The 18,532-nt window shown below is 40.8% G+C and overlaps 1 protein-coding gene across 1 annotated transcript; it reads left to right on the forward strand.

Annotated features, from left to right (window-relative positions):
• The first annotated feature begins 310 nt into the window (after positions 1-310).
• LOC137298536 (kelch-like protein 18) lies at positions 311-17,785 on the forward strand. Its single transcript, XM_067830835.1, has 17 exons — positions 311-422; positions 1,746-1,876; positions 2,860-3,000; positions 3,401-3,599; positions 4,197-4,357; positions 4,627-4,763; positions 4,961-5,068; positions 5,293-5,407; positions 5,634-5,738; positions 5,954-6,065; positions 8,640-10,281; positions 10,642-10,947; positions 11,048-11,306; positions 12,837-12,994; positions 13,274-13,365; positions 13,556-13,635; positions 13,735-17,785. The coding sequence occupies exons 1-11, from the start codon at positions 315-317 to the stop codon at positions 9,030-9,032; spliced, it is 1,710 nt and encodes a 569-aa protein (XP_067686936.1). The 5' UTR covers positions 311-314; the 3' UTR covers positions 9,033-10,281; positions 10,642-10,947; positions 11,048-11,306; positions 12,837-12,994; positions 13,274-13,365; positions 13,556-13,635; positions 13,735-17,785.
• Positions 17,786-18,532: the final 747 nt, after the last annotated feature.

Genomic DNA, 18,532 nt, shown 5'->3' on the forward strand with positions numbered 1-18,532 from the left:
CTCAGTGTAGCGTTGAGATAAGTTGCCACCCACAGGAACGTTGTCGTTGATATGACGCCTTGGAACCCACAGTAACTCACCCACTTTGATGGGAGATGAATTAAACATACAACACAGTGGACGTGAAAGTTTCAGACAGCTAATACGCTTAGAGAAGTGGTAAATCATTACATTTTTTAGATTAATTACTGACTGGTTTTAATATCCGATGAAACCTTTAGATAAAATATTGAATTCCCATTGTGGTGAAACATGAAATAGACTATATTCTGTTAGATAAGGGAGATAATCCGCGGGAAATGTCAATAGTCAAAATGGCCGAAGAGAGAGTCTCGTTTATAGAGGAAGATCTACCCGTGGCTGCTTTTCCGAAGATAGCGGACATCAGACGACAGGGAAAATTATGCGACGTAACCCTGAAGGTAGACAGTGTGATGGTCAGAAATTGCTAAAACTCACAAGGCAATTGCATCAATGGCGGATGCTATTTGTTGTGTCAAGATCAACTGACCCAGTTTGACTGACTGCAGGCTCTTGTTTGTTTATTTTAGCAGATTCTAACTTCTGTTTATAAATACATGACATATATTGACGTTATCAGTGAGACTAATGATCTGCTGGATTTTTAGGCTAATATATTACCATGGCAAGTAACGTATGCTCTTGTGTTACTTGATGTAGACTTTGTGACCTAATAAACATGTTTACTTGACAAAAGAACATTGAAATTATCAATTTATGCTTACCATAAGAGGAAAGGTGGCTCTGCTTATTGTAAGAGGTGACTAATGTGATTGGGTGGTCAGGCTCGTTGACTTGGTTGGCACATCCCAGATAGCTTTAGGAATTGGGCCAACATTGACAGACATTGGCTCAACGTAGGTAACCAAAGGGCCAATGTAGGGCTAATGTCTGAATGCTATCTGGGATGTCATCGGTTCCCAAATGTGCTACCTGTGAAGGTCCCGGGGTGGAATAGGCCTTCAGCAACCCATGCTTGCCATAAAAGGTGACTATGCTTGTCGTAAGAGAGGACTAACAGGATCGGGTGGTCAGGCTCGCTGACTTGGTTGACACATGTCATCGGTTCCCAATTGTGCAGATCGATGCTCATGTTGTTGGTCACTGGATTGTGTGGTCCAGACTTGATTATTTACAGACCGCCGCCATATAGCTGGAATATTGCTGAGTGCGGTGTAAAACTAAACTCACTCACTCACCCCAAATGTGCAGGTTGATGCTCGTGCTATTGATCACTGGATTGTCTGGCAGGTATCGTGTGTTTGTTCATGTGTTTGTTAGATTGGTCACGATTATGCATTGAATAGGTGGTAGTTTTATATCTTCAGGATATTTAGAATTTAAAACTTTATATCTGTTTGATAAACATTAAGGAAAATATGAAGTTAGATTGGGTCAGTGCACATGTACCTATTTGTACATTTGTTATGGATTTGACACACTTGTATGTAAGTTGAACTAAAGCCATCTGTCAGTCACATGGCACATACTTTGCAACAGGCTCACCCCAGGTAATAGTAATCATGTTATATCTCCACATGCACACCTGACCCTGCATATTAAACATATCCACATATGCCCCCTCACCTGTATAATCAATACCACAACATGTGCTTGAGCCATGTGTAGGTAAACTTTATTGCTGCCCCGACTCTGCACAAATAGCATCTCCATGTGTGCCTCACAGATCTCCATATTTATAACTAATGTTCATATTTCCACAGGTAGGAGATCAGAAGTTCTCAGCTCACCGCATCATTCTGGCAGCGACCATTCCCTACTTCCATGCAATGTTCACACACGACATGGTGGAATCCAAGCAGGATGAGATCGGCATGCAAGGCATCGATGCCAGGTGGGCATGTCTACCATTCTGTTTCAGTATCAAAATATTGATTCAGTGTCCATCGTGATCTTCCTTAGGGAGGTGTTCCCTGAGCAAACGTGATTGCAAATATAACTTTGAAACACAATATTGTTCTCCATGTGGTATTGACAGTGTACATTCAGTTTACAATATTTCAGTTTCTGATATTCTTTTTACAACAACAACATTGATAGGTTTAGTGGCTTGAGAAAGTGAGTGAGTGAGTTTAGTTTTATGCCGCACTCAGCAATATTCCAGCTAAATGGCGACCATCTGTAAATAATCGAATCTGGACCAGACAGTCCAGTAATCAACAGCATGAGCATCGATCTGTGCAATTGGGAACTGATGACGTGTCAACCAAGTCCTGACCGCCCGATCCTGTTAGTCACCTCTGACGACAAGCAAAGTTGCCTTTTATGACAAGCATGGGTTGTATTCTATCCCGTTTCTTCATGGGTTGGCTCTAGAAAGTAGTTTCTCTGATGAGGACTAAGATGAGGAGAGGTGATAAAAGGAGCATTATGAGATTAATCAGCATTTTCAAACTAAGCTGGAAATTCACATTAAAGGGAAGAACTTTCAGGTGGTAAGACAAAGGCCCAGATAAGCTGCATATGCTAGTAAAATACATGTGAAAAAATCCCAATTTACATGGAAAAATATTTGTTGTGTACCAATTACGCATTTAAAATGTTAGATATGCTGAAAAGTTTAAAACTATGAGTACGAAATACATTTATAAAAATCGCTTAATGAAAAAGACATCAGTTGATATCAAGTTGTACTGTTAGTAAGGACTAGCGAAAATGAAATACCCACTCAACATTCATAATACCCACTCCAAGAAAATACAGTGGGTACAGTACCCACATGAGCTAAATCTTATCTGGGGCTCTGCTGAGATAACCGTTAGATTGAAACACTTCACCCACAGATTGCCATGGTTACTCATGTGTTGTTTCTGGCAGTGCCCTGGAGTCACTGGTGAACTACGCCTACAACGGCCGTGTTGAGATCAACCTGAACAATGTGCAGTCTCTGCTCATTGCTGCTAGCTTCCTCCACATGCAGAGTGTGAAGGAGGCATGCTGTGACTTCCTCAAGGACAGGTGGGTAGAACTGACATGCTGAGGTACTTGCAGCAATCCTTTTTTTGCAGTTTTGTCTCCATAGGAGAATATGGTGACAATCAACTTCAAAGTAACATCTGTATAGAGAATCTGGGCCAAGGCAAGCCCAGTCATCTGAGGCATCACTGTTAAGAGTTGTGTCCATTGAATGTGGAGAAATGTGTCTTTGTGGGTTCAGATCCCAGCTTGCCATGATTATGTTTCATGGTTTGTCAGCACCATAAGGGGGCTTCCTGTGTGGTTGATATGAAGCGTGAGTATCATGACTAGGTCAAAACAGTCATTTTGTCATGACTTGAAATTCATGGTGAACTGACTGTTTCACATTAGACTTGTTTTCGCCAAAAGTTCTGATACTGTATGTGTTTGGTTTTTGAAGACTGCACCCACAGAACTGCCTTGCAGTGCGAGCCTTTGCAGACCAGTATATGTGCTCCAGGCTGGTGGAAGCGGCCAACAAGTACATCCAGAACAACTTCCGTCAGGTGTCTTGCACAGAGGAGTTCCTCAATCTCACCCACACTGACATGGTCGACATAATCTCCAGGGATGAACTCAATGTCACCAATGAAGAACAGGTACCACAAGTTTGTCATCATTAACAAATATAATATACAAGATGTGCATTGGTAACTTCCTCTTAGCAATACCATTAGTTGCTGGCTGTTTGAATCAGAATATGATTATTGGGTTACCACTTCATTACATGTATGCAGTCGTGTGTGGCAGTCGTGTCTGCACCACTCAAACCACTGACGTCAACACTGGACAAACCACTGATATCTTCACGAATCAAACCAGTGACATTTGTACCACTACAAACCCGTGACTTCTGCACCAGGAATACCATTGATGTCTGCTTCACACAAGCTAGCGACGTCTGCGCAAGGCAAACCAGTAACACCTGCACCACTCAAACCAATGACGTCTGCACCATTCAAACCAGTAGTTGATAATATGCAGCAGTACTCATGTGAATGTGGTGACAATTGGACATGCCTCAATTTACTGACATGCTATCCTCATTGACTGCCCTGGAATCTGTACAGCCACACTAGGAGCAGAGTTGAAGAGGGTTATTTTTCCATAGGTTGTGATGGCACACTGTCTTGAACAAAATAACTTTAAGACAAATGAACACATTACAGATGTGACTTGTTTGCTCTTGCTGACAGGTATTTGAGTCAGCCCTGAGGTGGGTGAAACACTTGGTAGAGAAAAGGAAGGAGTCCCTACCAGAGTTGATGGTGAAGGTCCGGTTACCGTTGCTCACTCCTCAGTATCTGTCAGACAAGGTGGCAACTGAGGAACTGATCAAGAGCTCTCTGCAGTGCAGGTAATAAGTATACTAGAAAACTGACTTTGAAAGTAATACGAGGACTGTGTTGGGTAAAAGTTTGTTAGGTTCAGCATGCCTAGGTGAAAAAAGTTCTCATTTTATAACAAAAATATTCTGAAAATGTTGCAGGCGCCATGCACAGGTGAGTCGACTTAAACATATTTGGCACACACTGACGATGTACACATGTATGCATGTTTTGCATGTATATCTGTTTGTAAGTCAGTTCTGAGATTTAGTGAAGGCATTCTGCTTACATTTCTCAGAGATTTGTTGGATGAAGCTCGAGATTACCACCTGATGCCAGAGAGACGGACATTGTTGCAGACTTTCAAAACACGACCACGGTGTTGTACTGATGTGCCTGGCATCATATATGCTGTGGGTGGCCTCACGTCCTCGGGTATGTCTGTTTACATCTTACATTGTCAATTTACATCTTCAGGTATTTGATTTTATTTCTTAAGGTGCGAGAGTTACCATCTTCAGATACTGGAGATCACATCCTTGGGTGCTTTAGCTCAAATCATAAGATTCTTCAGTTCACATTATCAGTTCACATCATCACTGTTATGTCAGTTCCGAAAACTGATGTTATAGGTGACTCTCTAAGCACAGTGGAGTGTTTTGATCCGGTCGTGGGGCGGTGGAAAGTGGCAGAGGCAATGAGCACCATGAGGAGTCGAGTGGGTGTTGCTGTCCTCAATGGTGAGTCTATAGTGTCTTACACTGACCACTTACCTTGTGACTGCTCTAATTACATATCCTGAGCACTGACTAGTTTACACCCATGCCTTTCTGTAGTTAATCAAATACACAGACAAACCAATCAATGTGATGGATGTACAGGATATAGAAACACCACAGAAAAGTATTGAACTATGCCTTTCTGTAGTCAACCTCACCTGGTCACCTGTTGTGTGTTTGTTCAGGTTACCTGTATGCCATTGGCGGCTACAATGGCATGGACAGACTGAACACAGTGGAGGTGTTCGAGCAGGAGAGCAAACGCTGGAAGAAAGTGTCCCCTATGAACTGCAAGAGAAGGTAGGGGAGACAACCATGTATAATCAGCTGTTGGATTCTTCAGTTTCAACAATTGTATGTTTAATGATAAGTTTTCCTTAGAGCCTTCAGAACATCTATTAGAGACTAGGTGAACCTGAGTAAAACAACATTCAGGTGCAGTGACAAAAATCAATAACAAATGGAGCAACACACACTGTTTCCTTACCTGAAGATTATACCGAGCTTCTGTTTCACCCTTGCCTAGTGCTCTGGGAGCAGCAGCCTTGAATGGAAAGCTGTTTGTCTGTGGTGGGTATGATGGAGTCTCATCTCTCAAGTCCGTCGAGTGCTTCGATCCCAAGTCGAACATGTAAGTGTTGATAACATGTTGCCATGTCATTAAGAGTGAATTAATAAGCTGGGTCTCCGAAGTATACCCGCAGTATTGTTTGAATAACCCCAGAAATGGTTTAACATATTGTAACGATTGTATTTATTCTTCTGTGGTGAATTAATTAAGTTCTTTGCCAATTGGACAGAGTTTATATAAATGGTTGAGTGAATGGAGTTATTTCCCTTTCACAGGTGGACAATGATGACAAGTATGCAAAAATACCGAAGTGCAGCTGGTGTTGCTGTATTGCATGGTGACATCTACGCCTGTGGCGGCCATGATGGATTGTCAATTTTTGATTCTGTAAGTTCGGTTCTCATCCTGTCATGAACCTAACTGTTCTGGATTCTCAGACCATATTATTTGACGCATGTTATTCATGGCCACCATTTTTATGAACTCTGTCTCTTACCAATATGTAGAATGTCTTCCCTTTTTTCTACTATTTCAGTATATCAATTTGCATTATATTTCCGTATCCTGACTCATACCTATGCTGTCTCCTTCTTCTAATCGAACATAGTGGGACGCTTGAATCCCTTGAAGTTCCCTTCATAAAATCTGACGAAAAATCAACACTCACCCATGAGTAACCTCCCTTTAGCCCATGCATTGGCACACAAATCGGTCTAATCTTCAACTACCAGATCTTCACTGAAACAACGGACCAGCTCCTCTTTGAAGTCTTCCAGCAATTATGTTGTCCCTCCCAATGAATGAGAAATCTATGATGTATCTCGATGCCTACTACCTGAGGTGCAGAGCTTCAGGGAATCAGCGCAACATGCAGCATCTACTATACCTTCATCTACTGCATCTACAACGGCGCTGCAACCTTCAGCGCTGACATTTACAACATGTACCCTCAAGAGGTCGGGTGCTCCTGTGAATTTTTTCTGCAGCATTTGGTCATCAGCAGTCAACTACAGTCACCTATGTGACGATCCGACAGCTGCCACAGGTCTGTCAGATGAAGAAGATGCATTTGTACACTTCTGTTCACAAAGATCTTCAGCATCAGCTGTATCATCTTGACACAGTTTAGAGGTTGCACAGTGTGAACACTTCGGTTCACGAAGATCGTCGCCATTAGTTATGACATCTTGGTGTAGTTTAGAGGTTAGTTTTAGAGAGTTCCGATCCTCTAGATCGGACATCCTTCGAACTGTTGACACAGAAACTGCTGTTTCTACTTGCCCTATCAATGGCAGCACGGATGTCTAAAATACATGCTCTAGACTTTGTCACCGGTCATCGTGAGATTGTGTACCAAGGACTGTTATGGGATTTATCGCCAAAAATCAAGTGTCTGGACAACCAGTGCAATTATGCATCCCGGTGTATTTGACAGTCAGGCCACATGATACATAGGATTCATCATTATGCCCAGTCAAGGAGACAAAGTTCATGCAACTGTTTATCCCACTATCTACTGAGAGAGCTACGGAAATATCCTGCATCACTATCTCTGTATGGATGAGAGCTGTTATACTGAGGGCCTACAAAGCAGCAGGATTTGAACATCCGAGAGCCCCCAATCCACATGAAGTAAGAGCTTTGGTGTTGACATCCGCTCTACCTGGAAACAGCTCGCTTACAACAATAATGGAGGACTGCTTTTGCACATCATCCACTGTGATGGAAACCACCACACACATGACAACACCACTGAGGACGTCACCGACATTAACCAGTTTAGGCCCCTGGTTGTACCACAACAACTAACAGTTCCACAGATGGAACCCCTATTTATCAAGTGTGATGATGACCCTGTACTTGTAAAGGAGTTACTTATACATGAAGAAGGGTTGCAACTCTATGATGAGGACATCATGAAGAAAGAGTTGCTATTAGATTGCTTGCTGGAGGAAGAAACTAGTACATCTAAAATCTCACTGTTTATCAAGTAATATTGAGACCAAGATGGTCTGTGGAGTAAAATGGTTGAGAGTCCATGTCTCGTACAGACTAGCACGAGTTATTTGACCCTGTACTTGTAATGAAGATACTTGTACATGAAGAAGGGTTGCGAGTGGTCTTCATTGGAAATCTTCACATACAGTTCCATTAGACACTAGCAGGATGCTAGCTGATCTATATATCATCATGGTCTAGTCAATGAATGATACTTCTAGAGAAGACAGGTTCGACTGGATGTGATCCCCTCCATCTCACAGATGAATATTGGAAGAACAGGAATACCTGGATGGATGAGTGTATTGAACATCTGCTTCTTTTAGGTGGGACTTCAAGGGATTTCAAGTATTCAACTATCTTCACATAGAGGGTGGAGATAAGCAAAACAAGCATGAGTCAGGATGAGTATAAAATATCAATTTTATTCAGAAAATTACATTTTCATTTCATATCTGCACAAAATGTAGCTATTAAGTTTCACAATGAATATGAAATAGAGTTATCTTTCTTTGCTATTTATCCCTTCTCAATAAATAGTCCACTAAATAATAACATCAGATACCACGTTGATTTAATTTCATAGTTACATCATCATGATTATGTCATAAAAGTCAGGACAAGTGGGAAAATTAGTCAGGACAATTTACTTTCTTAAAGTCACTTGCACTTTTGCAAGTTTTTTTCCCTCCCAAAATTGAATCCCAGATGTGTGTCCACCACGTGAAGATGCTAGGTTGAAATATAAGATGATTATTGGTATAAATCACTTGGTTGCTTGGTATGAATGCTTGTAATATGAATCACAGGATTGTTTAGTGCAGGCTTGATTGACAGATAGATTCAAATAGCTTTACTATTGTTGACAGCTGTGTTAGAAAGATAGGAAACATGTTGTGATAACTATACCAACATTTTCACCCACAGAGCTTTGATTAGACACTGTTGATTGTTTGGTTGTAGGTAGAATGTTACAACACGACAACGGGACAATGGAGAACTATAGCCAACATGAACTCCAAACGCTGTCGCCTAGGCGTGGCAGCTCTCAATGGTAAACTGTATGCCGTTGGAGGCTACGATGGTGCAATGTTTCTCAAGACTGTTGAGCGCTATGACCCAGGCACGAATACATGGGAATATGTTTTGCATATGAAGATGAAGAGAAGTCGAGTTGCCATAGCAGCAACGTATGGGAAGTTATATGCAATAGGAGGCTACGATGGTCAGGCCAACTTGAACTCAGTGGAGATGTATGATCCGGAGTCTAACACATGGACGTTTGTTGCCTCCATGAGTGCCCATGAAGGAGGGGTAGGTGTGGGCGTAGTCCCCATGGAGGAAGCAACAGTGTGATGGAGGGGGTGTCATGACAGTGGATGTGAATCTCGGAAACACTCTTACAGAACTGGTTCTCTGTAGCTCATTCTCATGTATACTGAGTGATGTTGTATGGTAGATGCTTTGTGATGTTTGCTTGAAGGATGCCTAGTAATGTTGCTTCAAGGATGCCAAGTGATCTTGCTTGAAGGATGCAGTGTGATGTTGCTTGAAGGATGCAGTGTGATGTTGCTTGAAGGATGCCAAGTGATGTTGCTTGAATGATGCTGAGTGATCTTGCTTGAATGATGCAGACTGATGACGCTTGGAGGATGCTGTGTGATGTCGCTTGAAGTTGAAGGATGCCGACTGATGTTGCTTGGAGGATGACGAGTGATGTTGCTTGAAAGATGCTGCGTGATGAGTTATGTAACTTGAAGGAAGCCAAGTGATGTTGCATGAACAAGTTGATTCAGGCCGTTTGCTAGTCCAGCATAGAATGTTCTGTTGTTTTGAATGTCTTACTAATAGGTTGCCATGTGTTTCTGATTGTAGATGAGTAATTCACACCCACAAATGAAGTGAAAAAAAACATTTTCCTCATTGTTGGTCCCAAGACAGACTTAGCCATGAGCTCCAGATTGATCTGAATGTCACCGATTACTTTTGGAACTGACAGTCCATTGTTTCAGACATGTATAGGGCATGGTAGTCCATGTTGCTCCTTAGGTTATGTAGTTTTTTTATTGATCAAAGACAGGTGCCCCCGACAATCTGAAGTGCTTCCTCTCCCCTTGTACATCCTGTAGGCCTAAGTCATTGTAGATCGTCATTTTCTCTGTTTACAGCAAGACAGGCTGTTGTTTGCTGTTTTATCACAGCCAATTATCCCTCACATATTTGTACTATGTCAGAATGTGCACATTTGCATGCTCATTTTTATTGTGTCTGGAAATGACAAAAACTGTAAAATCATTTGTAATATATGGTTGTTAGTCAACACTGTGATTGCTATCTGTGATAGTGTGCCAGCATGTCAATCTCTTTCTGTATAGGGCAGGGGAACAGCTGTTTATAGGGCATTACACACTCCATATATCTGTGTTACATACAGTATACATCATATGATTCTTTAAGGAACATTTAGATACAGGGTGTTATACAGTCCATGCTTTTGTGTTATATACAGTATGCAGCATGGGATTCCTTTCTCTGTACATGGTTGGCGAACAGCTAAATACAGGTGTTATACACTCCATGCTTCTGTGTTATATACAGTATACAGGTCCCGTGAAGGTCCCGGGGTAGAATAGGCCCTCAGCAACCCATGCTTGCCATAAAAGGCGACTATGCTTGTCATAAGAGGCGACTAACGGGATCAGGTCGTCAGACTCTCTGATTTGGTTGACACGTCATCGGGTCCCAATTGTGCAGATCGATGCTCATGTTGTTGATCACTGGATTGTCTGGTCCAAACTCAGTTATTTACAAACCGCCGCCATATAGCTGGAATATTGCTGTGCGCGGCATAAAACTCACTCACTCACTCAGTAATCAGCATGTGATTCCTTTCTCTGTACATTGTTGGGCAACAGGTAGATACAGGTGTTATACACTGTGCTTCTGTGTTATATACAGTATGCAGCATGTGATTCCTTTCTCTGTACAGGGTTTAGGAAGGGGTAGATACAGGTGTTATACACTCTGTGCTTCTGTGTTATATACAGTATACAGCATGTGATTCCCTTCTCTGTACAGGTTAGGGAAACAGGTAGATACAGGGTGTTATACATTCTATGCTTCTGTGTTATATACACAATACAGCATGTGTTTCTTTTCTCTGTAGAGGGTCGGGGAACAAGTACATACAAATGTTATACTCCTGTTTGCTTCTGTATCATGTGCAGTATACAGCATGTGATTCCTTTCTCTGTACAAGGTTTGGGAAGAGGTAGATACAGGTGTTAAACACTTCATGCTTCATGTATTAAATACAGTTTGCAGCACCAGATCCCTTTCTCTGTACATTGTTGGGCAACTGGTAGATACAGGGTGTTATACATTCTATGCTTCTGTGTTATATACAGTATACAGCATGTGATTCCTTTCTCTGTACATGGCTGGGCAACAGGTAGATACAGGGTGTTATACATTCTATGCTTCTGTGTTATATACAGTATACAGCATGTGATTTCTTTCTCTATACATGACTTGGCAACGGGTAGATACAGGTGTTATACACTCCATGCTTCTGTGTTATATACAGTATACAACATGTGGTTCCTTTGTCTGTATAGGGTCAGGGAACAGGTAGATACAGGTGTTGTACACTCTGTGCTTCTGTGTTTTATACATTATACAGCATGTGATTCTTTCCTCTGTACGGGGCAGGAAAACAGGTAGATACAGGTGTTATACACTCCATGCTTCTGTATTATATACACAATACAGCATGTGATTCCTTTCTCTGTACAGGGTTTAGGAACAAGTAGAGGCAGGGTGTTATACACTCCATGCTTCTGCGTTATATACAGTATACAGCATGTGATTCCTTTCTCTGCACATGGTTGGGGAACAAGTAGATACAGGTGTTATACACTCCATGGTACTGTATTATATACAGTATACAGCATGTGATTCCTTTCTCTGTACAGGGTTTAGGATCAGATAGATACAGGCTGTTACAGACTTGATGCTTCTGTATTATATACACAATACAGCATGTGATTCTTTCCTCTGTACGGGGCAGGAAAACAGGTAGATACAGGTGTTATACACTCCATGGTACTGTATTATATACAGTATACAACATGTGATTCCTTTCTCTGTACAGGGTTTAGGATCAGATAGATACAGGCTGTTACAGACTTCATGCTTCTGTATTATATACACAATACAGCATGTGATTCTTTCCTGTGTACAGGGCAGGGGAACAGGTAGATACAGGTGTTATACACTCCATGGTACTGTATTATATACAGTATACAACATGTGATTCCTTTCTCTGTACAGGGTTTAGGATCAGATAGATACAGGCTGTTACAGACTTGATGCTTCTGTATTATATACACAATACAGCATGTGATTCTTTCCTCTGTACGGGGCAGGAAAACAGGTAGATACAGGTGTTATACACTCCATGCTTCTGTATTATATACACAATACAGCATGTGATTCTTTCCTCTGTACGGGGCAGGAAAACAGGTAGATACAGGTGTTATACACTCCATGGTACTGTATTATATACAGTATACAACATGTGATTCCTTTCTCTGTACAGGGTTTAGGATCAGATAGATACAGGCTGTTACAGACTTCATGCTTCTGTATTATATACACAATACAGCATGTGATTCTTTCCTGTGTACAGGGCAGGGGAACAGGTAGATACAGGTGTTATACACTCCATGGTACTGTATTATATACAGTATACAACATGTGATTCCTTTCTCTGTACAGGGTTTAGGATCAGATAGATACAGGCTGTTACAGACTTGATGCTTCTGTATTATATACACAATACAGCATGTGATTCTTTCCTCTGTACGGGGCAGGAAAACAGGTAGATACAGGTGTTATACACTCCATGCTTCTGTATTATATACAGTATACAGCATGTGATTCCTTTCTCTGTACACAGTTGGGGAAGAGGTAGATACAGGTGTTATACACTCTGTGCTTCTGTGTTATATACAGTATACAGCATGCGATTCCTTTCTCTGTACAAGGTTTGGGAAGAGGTAGATACAGGTGTTAAACACTTCATGCTTCTCGTATTAAATACAGTTTGCAGCAGCAGATCCCTTTTTCTGTACATTGTTGGGCAACAGGTAGATACAGGGTGTTATACACTCTCTGCTTCTGTGTTATATACAGTATACAGCATGTGATTCCTTTCTCTGTACACAGTTGGGGACCTGGTAGATACAGGGTGTTATACACTCTGTGCTTCTGTGTTATATACAGTATGCAGCATGTGATTCCTTTCTCTGTACAGGGTTTAGGAAGGGGTAGATACATGTGTTATACACTCTGTGCTTCTGTGTTATATACAGTACACAGCACGTGATTCCCTTCTCTGTACAGGTTAGGGAAACAGGTAGATACAGGCTGTTACACACTCTATGCTACTGTGTTATATACACAATACAGCATGTGATTCTTTTCTCTGTAGGGGGTCGGGGAACAAGTACATACAAATGTTATACTCCTGTTTGCTTCTGTGTTATACACAGAATACAGTATGTGATTCCCTTCTCTGTACAGTTTAGGGAAAGAGGTAGATACAGGGTGTTACACACTCTATGCTACTGTGTTATATACACAATACAGCATGTGATTCTTTTTTCTGTAGAGGGTCGGGGAACAAGTACATACAAATGTTATACTCCTGTTTGCTTCTGTATCATGTGCAGTATACAGCATGTGATTCCTTTCTCTGTACAAGGTTTGGGAAGAGGTAGATACAGGTGTTAAACACTTCATGCTTCATGTATTAAATACAGTTTGCAGCACCAGATCCCTTTCTCTGTACATTGTTGGGCAACAGGTAGATACAGGGTGTTATACACTCTCTGCTTCTGTGTTATATACAGTATACAGCATGTGATTCCTTTCTCTGTACATGGCTGGGCAACAGGTAGATACAGGTGTTGTACACTCTGTGCTTTTGTGTTTTATACACTATACAGCATGTGATTCCTTTCTCTGTACAGGGCTTAGGAACAAGTAGAGGCAGGGTGTTATACACTCCATGCTTCTGTGTTATATACAGTATACAGCATGTGATTCCTTTCTCTGCACATGGTTGGGGAACAAGTAGATACAGGTGTTATACACTCCATGGTACTGTGTTATATACAGTATGCAGCATGTGATTCCTTTCTCTGTACAGGGTTGGGGAACAGTTACACACAGACGTTATGCTCCCCTTTGTTTCTGTATTATATACAGTATACAGCATGTGATTCCTTTCTCTGTACAGGGTTTAGGAACAGATAGATACAGGTGTTATACACTCCATGCTTCTGTGTTTTATACATTATACAGCATGTGATTCCTTTCTCTGTACAGGGTTTAGGAACAGATAGATACAGGCTGTTACAGACTTCATGATTCTGTATTATATACACAATACAGCATGTGATTCTTTCCTCTGTACAGGGCAGGGGAACAGGTAGATACAGGTGTTATACGCTCCATGCTTCTGTATTATATACAGTATACAGCATGTGATTCCTTTCTCTGCACATGGTTGGGGAACAAGTAGATACAGGTGTTATACACTCCATGGTACTGTGTTATATACAGTATACAGCATATGATTCCTTACTCTGTACAGGGTTTAGGATCAGATAGATACAGGCTGTTACAGACGTGATGCTTCTGTATTATATACACAATACAGCATGTGATTCTTTCCTCAGTACAGGGCAGGGGAACAGGTAGATACAGGTGTTATACACTCCATGCTTCTGTGTCATATACAGTATACAGCATATGATTCCTTTCTCTGTACAGGGTTGGGGAACAGGTACACACAGATGTTATACTCCCCTTTGTTTCTGTATTATATACAGTATACAGCATGTCATTCTTTCCTCTGTACATGTTTGGGGAACAGATGGAGACATGTTGTTACACACTCTATGCTACTGTGTTATATACAGTATACAGCATGTGATTCCTTTTTTTATGTTAAATACCGTTTGCAGCACGTGATCCCTTTCTCTGCACAGGGTCAGGATGCAGGTAGATACAGGGTGTTACAAACTACATGCTTTTGTGTTATATACAGTATATCGCACATGATTCCTTTCTCTGTACAAGGTCTGGGAACTTTTCTTTGTTTTATAGAGTAATGAAAGTACTGGTAACTTGAAGGGATATCAGGAAAAAACGTCATGACATGTTGGTACATTGTCCTGCTTGAACATGGGGTGTGTTTACTTCTGGACCAGGACTTGTTTTGTAAGTCTGGTGCTGCTAGTCCCCATTGATGTGAAGTCAACATGAATGTGTGTTTGTCCCTTATTTGTGATGTACTAGGGTAAGCAGGTAGTTAGAGGTTTGTTGATATCAACTGATTTGTGTTTGAATCCCAGTTCTGCCCTTAGTCATTTGGTTGCGCAGTGAATGTGCAAGTATCGTTAGCTTCCTTGACCTGCATCATGTTAAGCATGTACACTGTGATATCGCTGGAATACTGATAAATCTTACCTTCATGCACCCTTACTCAAGTCCTCCTTACCCTGAAGACGTCAAAGCCAGTCTTTATTAAGTTGTGTCCTGTCATTGATGCACTGCTCTTTTATGTACAAAAAGTGTTGTCCCATCGTGACATCATTTTCATGCTCTTTCATAGTCACCATTTTAAATGAACCCATGAAGATCTGGTGTAGAATATGGCTTCAGCAACCCATGCTTGCCATAAAAGGCGACTATGCTTGTCATAAGAGTCAACAAACAGGATCGGGTGGTCAGGCTCACTGACTTGGTTTACATGTCATTGGTTCCCAGTTGCACAGATTGATGCTCATGCTGTTTGTCACTTGATTGTCTAGTCTAGGCTTCATTATTTACAGGCCGTTGCCATATAGCAGGAATATTGCTGAGTGAGGTGTAAAACTAAACTCACTCACTCACTCACTCACTCACTCACTCACTCACTCACTCACTCACTCACCATATCAGTGGACTTGGAAGCCATGAAAAATGTTGAAGCAGTGCCCATTGTTTGCCTTGTAGCGTTGTTTGAGTGGTCATGTTAAGTTGAGGAGACCTGATGGTGCTAAATGATTGATTAGAGTTCTTCTGAATGTCAGTGGATACTGTGCTGTATGGCTTGTAGGGCATGTCTGTTTTTATCTTGCTTTTATCCAGCTAGGAAACTTAAGGATCACTACACTGTGAATATTGTCAGGTGATAGTGTATTAAGATGCAGCTGTGTGTACTTTATGTCAGAACTGTTCCGCATCAGCTAGTGCATGTTCAGTTTGTACGTGTTCAGCTGCTGCAGATACAGCTCATCCAGCTACTAATTCCTCTCATACAGTGTTGTGTCAGGCTCTGGAAACAAAGCATTAGCAGTAGGAAGAAGCTTGGATGAACTGGCAGTGTTGTTACAATGTCCGGTATTTCATCTCCTCACGTCTTGTCCCCCTCTAGTCACGTGAATCACCAGGTCATGCTGCACTTGGCGTCCACACTCAAATATGATTCGGATGGGATATTTTTTCCTGCGAAAGAGCCACCAATTTAACACCTCAGCGAAACCAGTAATTACTTTGGGAAGAAATACAGGCCTGTTTAAAGTTTCTGTTACGAAAAAGGCATAAGATTTTGTTGATGAAAACGAAGGTAAGTTCTTCTGCATTCAACAGATTCCTATGAAAACATTGTATTCAGCATAAGTGACATGAAACCATTTTCACTCACTTGCGGTGATTTGAAAGTCTTGCCCGGACCATCATACTTTCTTACGATTGTTTTAATTGTTGGATGAAATGATGCACAAGAGTCGGCATCACTTAAATATTGGTCTTGAAATATAAAATATATACTGGACAAATTAAAGTAGGGATATTGGTATTTTTATGATTGATATTTCATAAGTGTGTCTATGAATAGATCATTATTCATGATTTCAAAGTTTACATATATATCTAACTATTTTTGTCCATTATATGCTACACAAATGGAATCCAGAACAAACGGAACAATGGCTAATGTCGTCTCAGGCAATCAACACTAGCCCATTCATTCCAGACTTGAATTGGAGTCTTGTTTAAATGTATTTCCTGGGATCAGGGAGACCGAATAGAGAGATTAGTTCTTAGGGAAGAGGCCCAGATGATGGATTTAAACTTCATTCGAGTGAGCAAAATAAGGGGTTGTTTCACATTAGATTTGTACTCAAAATTGAAGAAACATGTCAGATATGATAAGTATACTGAACAGCAAGAGAAACACGTTTTGAAAATAGGAAATGTAAAAATAAGCATACATATTTATGTCTTCTATTTAAGAGCTTGACCCTCTCCCTCCTCCCCACAAAAGTGTCATTTCTTCTGCTGTTCAGTATAGATGTCTTGTGCTGACTGTATCCATTGCACTAAAGTTGCCACTTAGTTATCTGAGGCTGCACTTCATGGTACCAAGTTAGTGCTTTGTTACCGTGGTATTATTTGTACATAGATTATAAAAAAAATGTTACAAGAAAGTAATTAAAAAAATGTAATTTCATTCAAGTGGGAATTAAAGTAGGTTTGAAAATTTTGTTGATATGTAAAACACTGTGATTTCTGTGGATGGAGGTGGTGTGTGTTTGTTTATTATTCTGCGTATGTTTATGGCTTTTCCTTTCCTGAACTCCAGTATTATGCTTTTTTTCCCCTTTAAACCAAAAAAAAAAAATTATATGTACTGTACAAATGTTAATGACTGCATGTAATAATGACGTTGCTTGTGATAACGTGTTTTCGCCATTGATGAAACATCCTTGTAAAGCTGGATATTTTGTAAGCAGTAATTTTTGTAATTATGATACCCGGCATTACACTACAAAACCTTGGTAACTGTGATGGAAGGTGACCCATATCTCTGTAGCCATAATTTCATATTGTATGAACACCAACACTGTGCCTGGCTCTGAGGTAGTGGAGTCAGCACGTATGTCAGTCTTTCATTGTGAGTCACTGCTCGGATTCACCTTTATGTGCTTTATGTTTTTGTGTCAAACCAATTTATTTATGCTTGTACATATGTAAATATACTAATGTCCACACAACTGCCTCTCTTGTTGTTGATAAACTACAGTGATGATGGTTGGTAATGCTGACAGTTTTGGCTACAGAGCAGGCTGTTGTTTCAGCTGACATTGACACTTTAGCTGATATTAAAAGCGGCTAGAGTTTCACCTCATGGTTGGGATAATGAGGTAGCTTAATGTGTTCACTCATCACGCTGATGACCTATGTGCCCTTTTGTGCACATAATATGATGCCCATTTCAGGTGTCCCTTACTGTCATATTGATAAAAGTTGTGTAAAGATAAATTAACTCACCCACTCATTCCACTCCTGGCTACCTAATGATCCAAACCCATGTGTTTTCATGATGATAACCTAATGCTTTCACAATAGGGAAAGCTGAAGTTCTGGTATAACTTGAGTACTGTTTACATTTATCACAAACAATTTACATCACTTCTGGGTCACCAGTAGAATCTTCAGCTTAAGCACCACAGTTTGCTGTGCAGAGTTGTGTCCCTTTTGTATGCCATGATTCACTGGTCCTGTGTCTGAATCTCCAACTTACTCTGATTATTAGCATTTGTTGGGGTACCAGTATCTTGTCTCATTGCTTGAACTGAAGTGATCAATCCCACTGAGCTCCATCTTCTTGCTACTTATCCTCTTCATTAGCATGATAGGCCAAGCAGGTATTGATACAGCCACACTGGCCTTGATACAGCACAGCAGTATTGATTAATACGTTAATACAGACATATAAACTTTGATATACCCCTGTAGGC

This window comes from Haliotis asinina, chromosome 10 (genome assembly GCF_037392515.1).
Source record: "Haliotis asinina isolate JCU_RB_2024 chromosome 10, JCU_Hal_asi_v2, whole genome shotgun sequence".
NCBI classification, from domain to species: Eukaryota; Metazoa; Mollusca; class Gastropoda; order Lepetellida; family Haliotidae; genus Haliotis; species Haliotis asinina.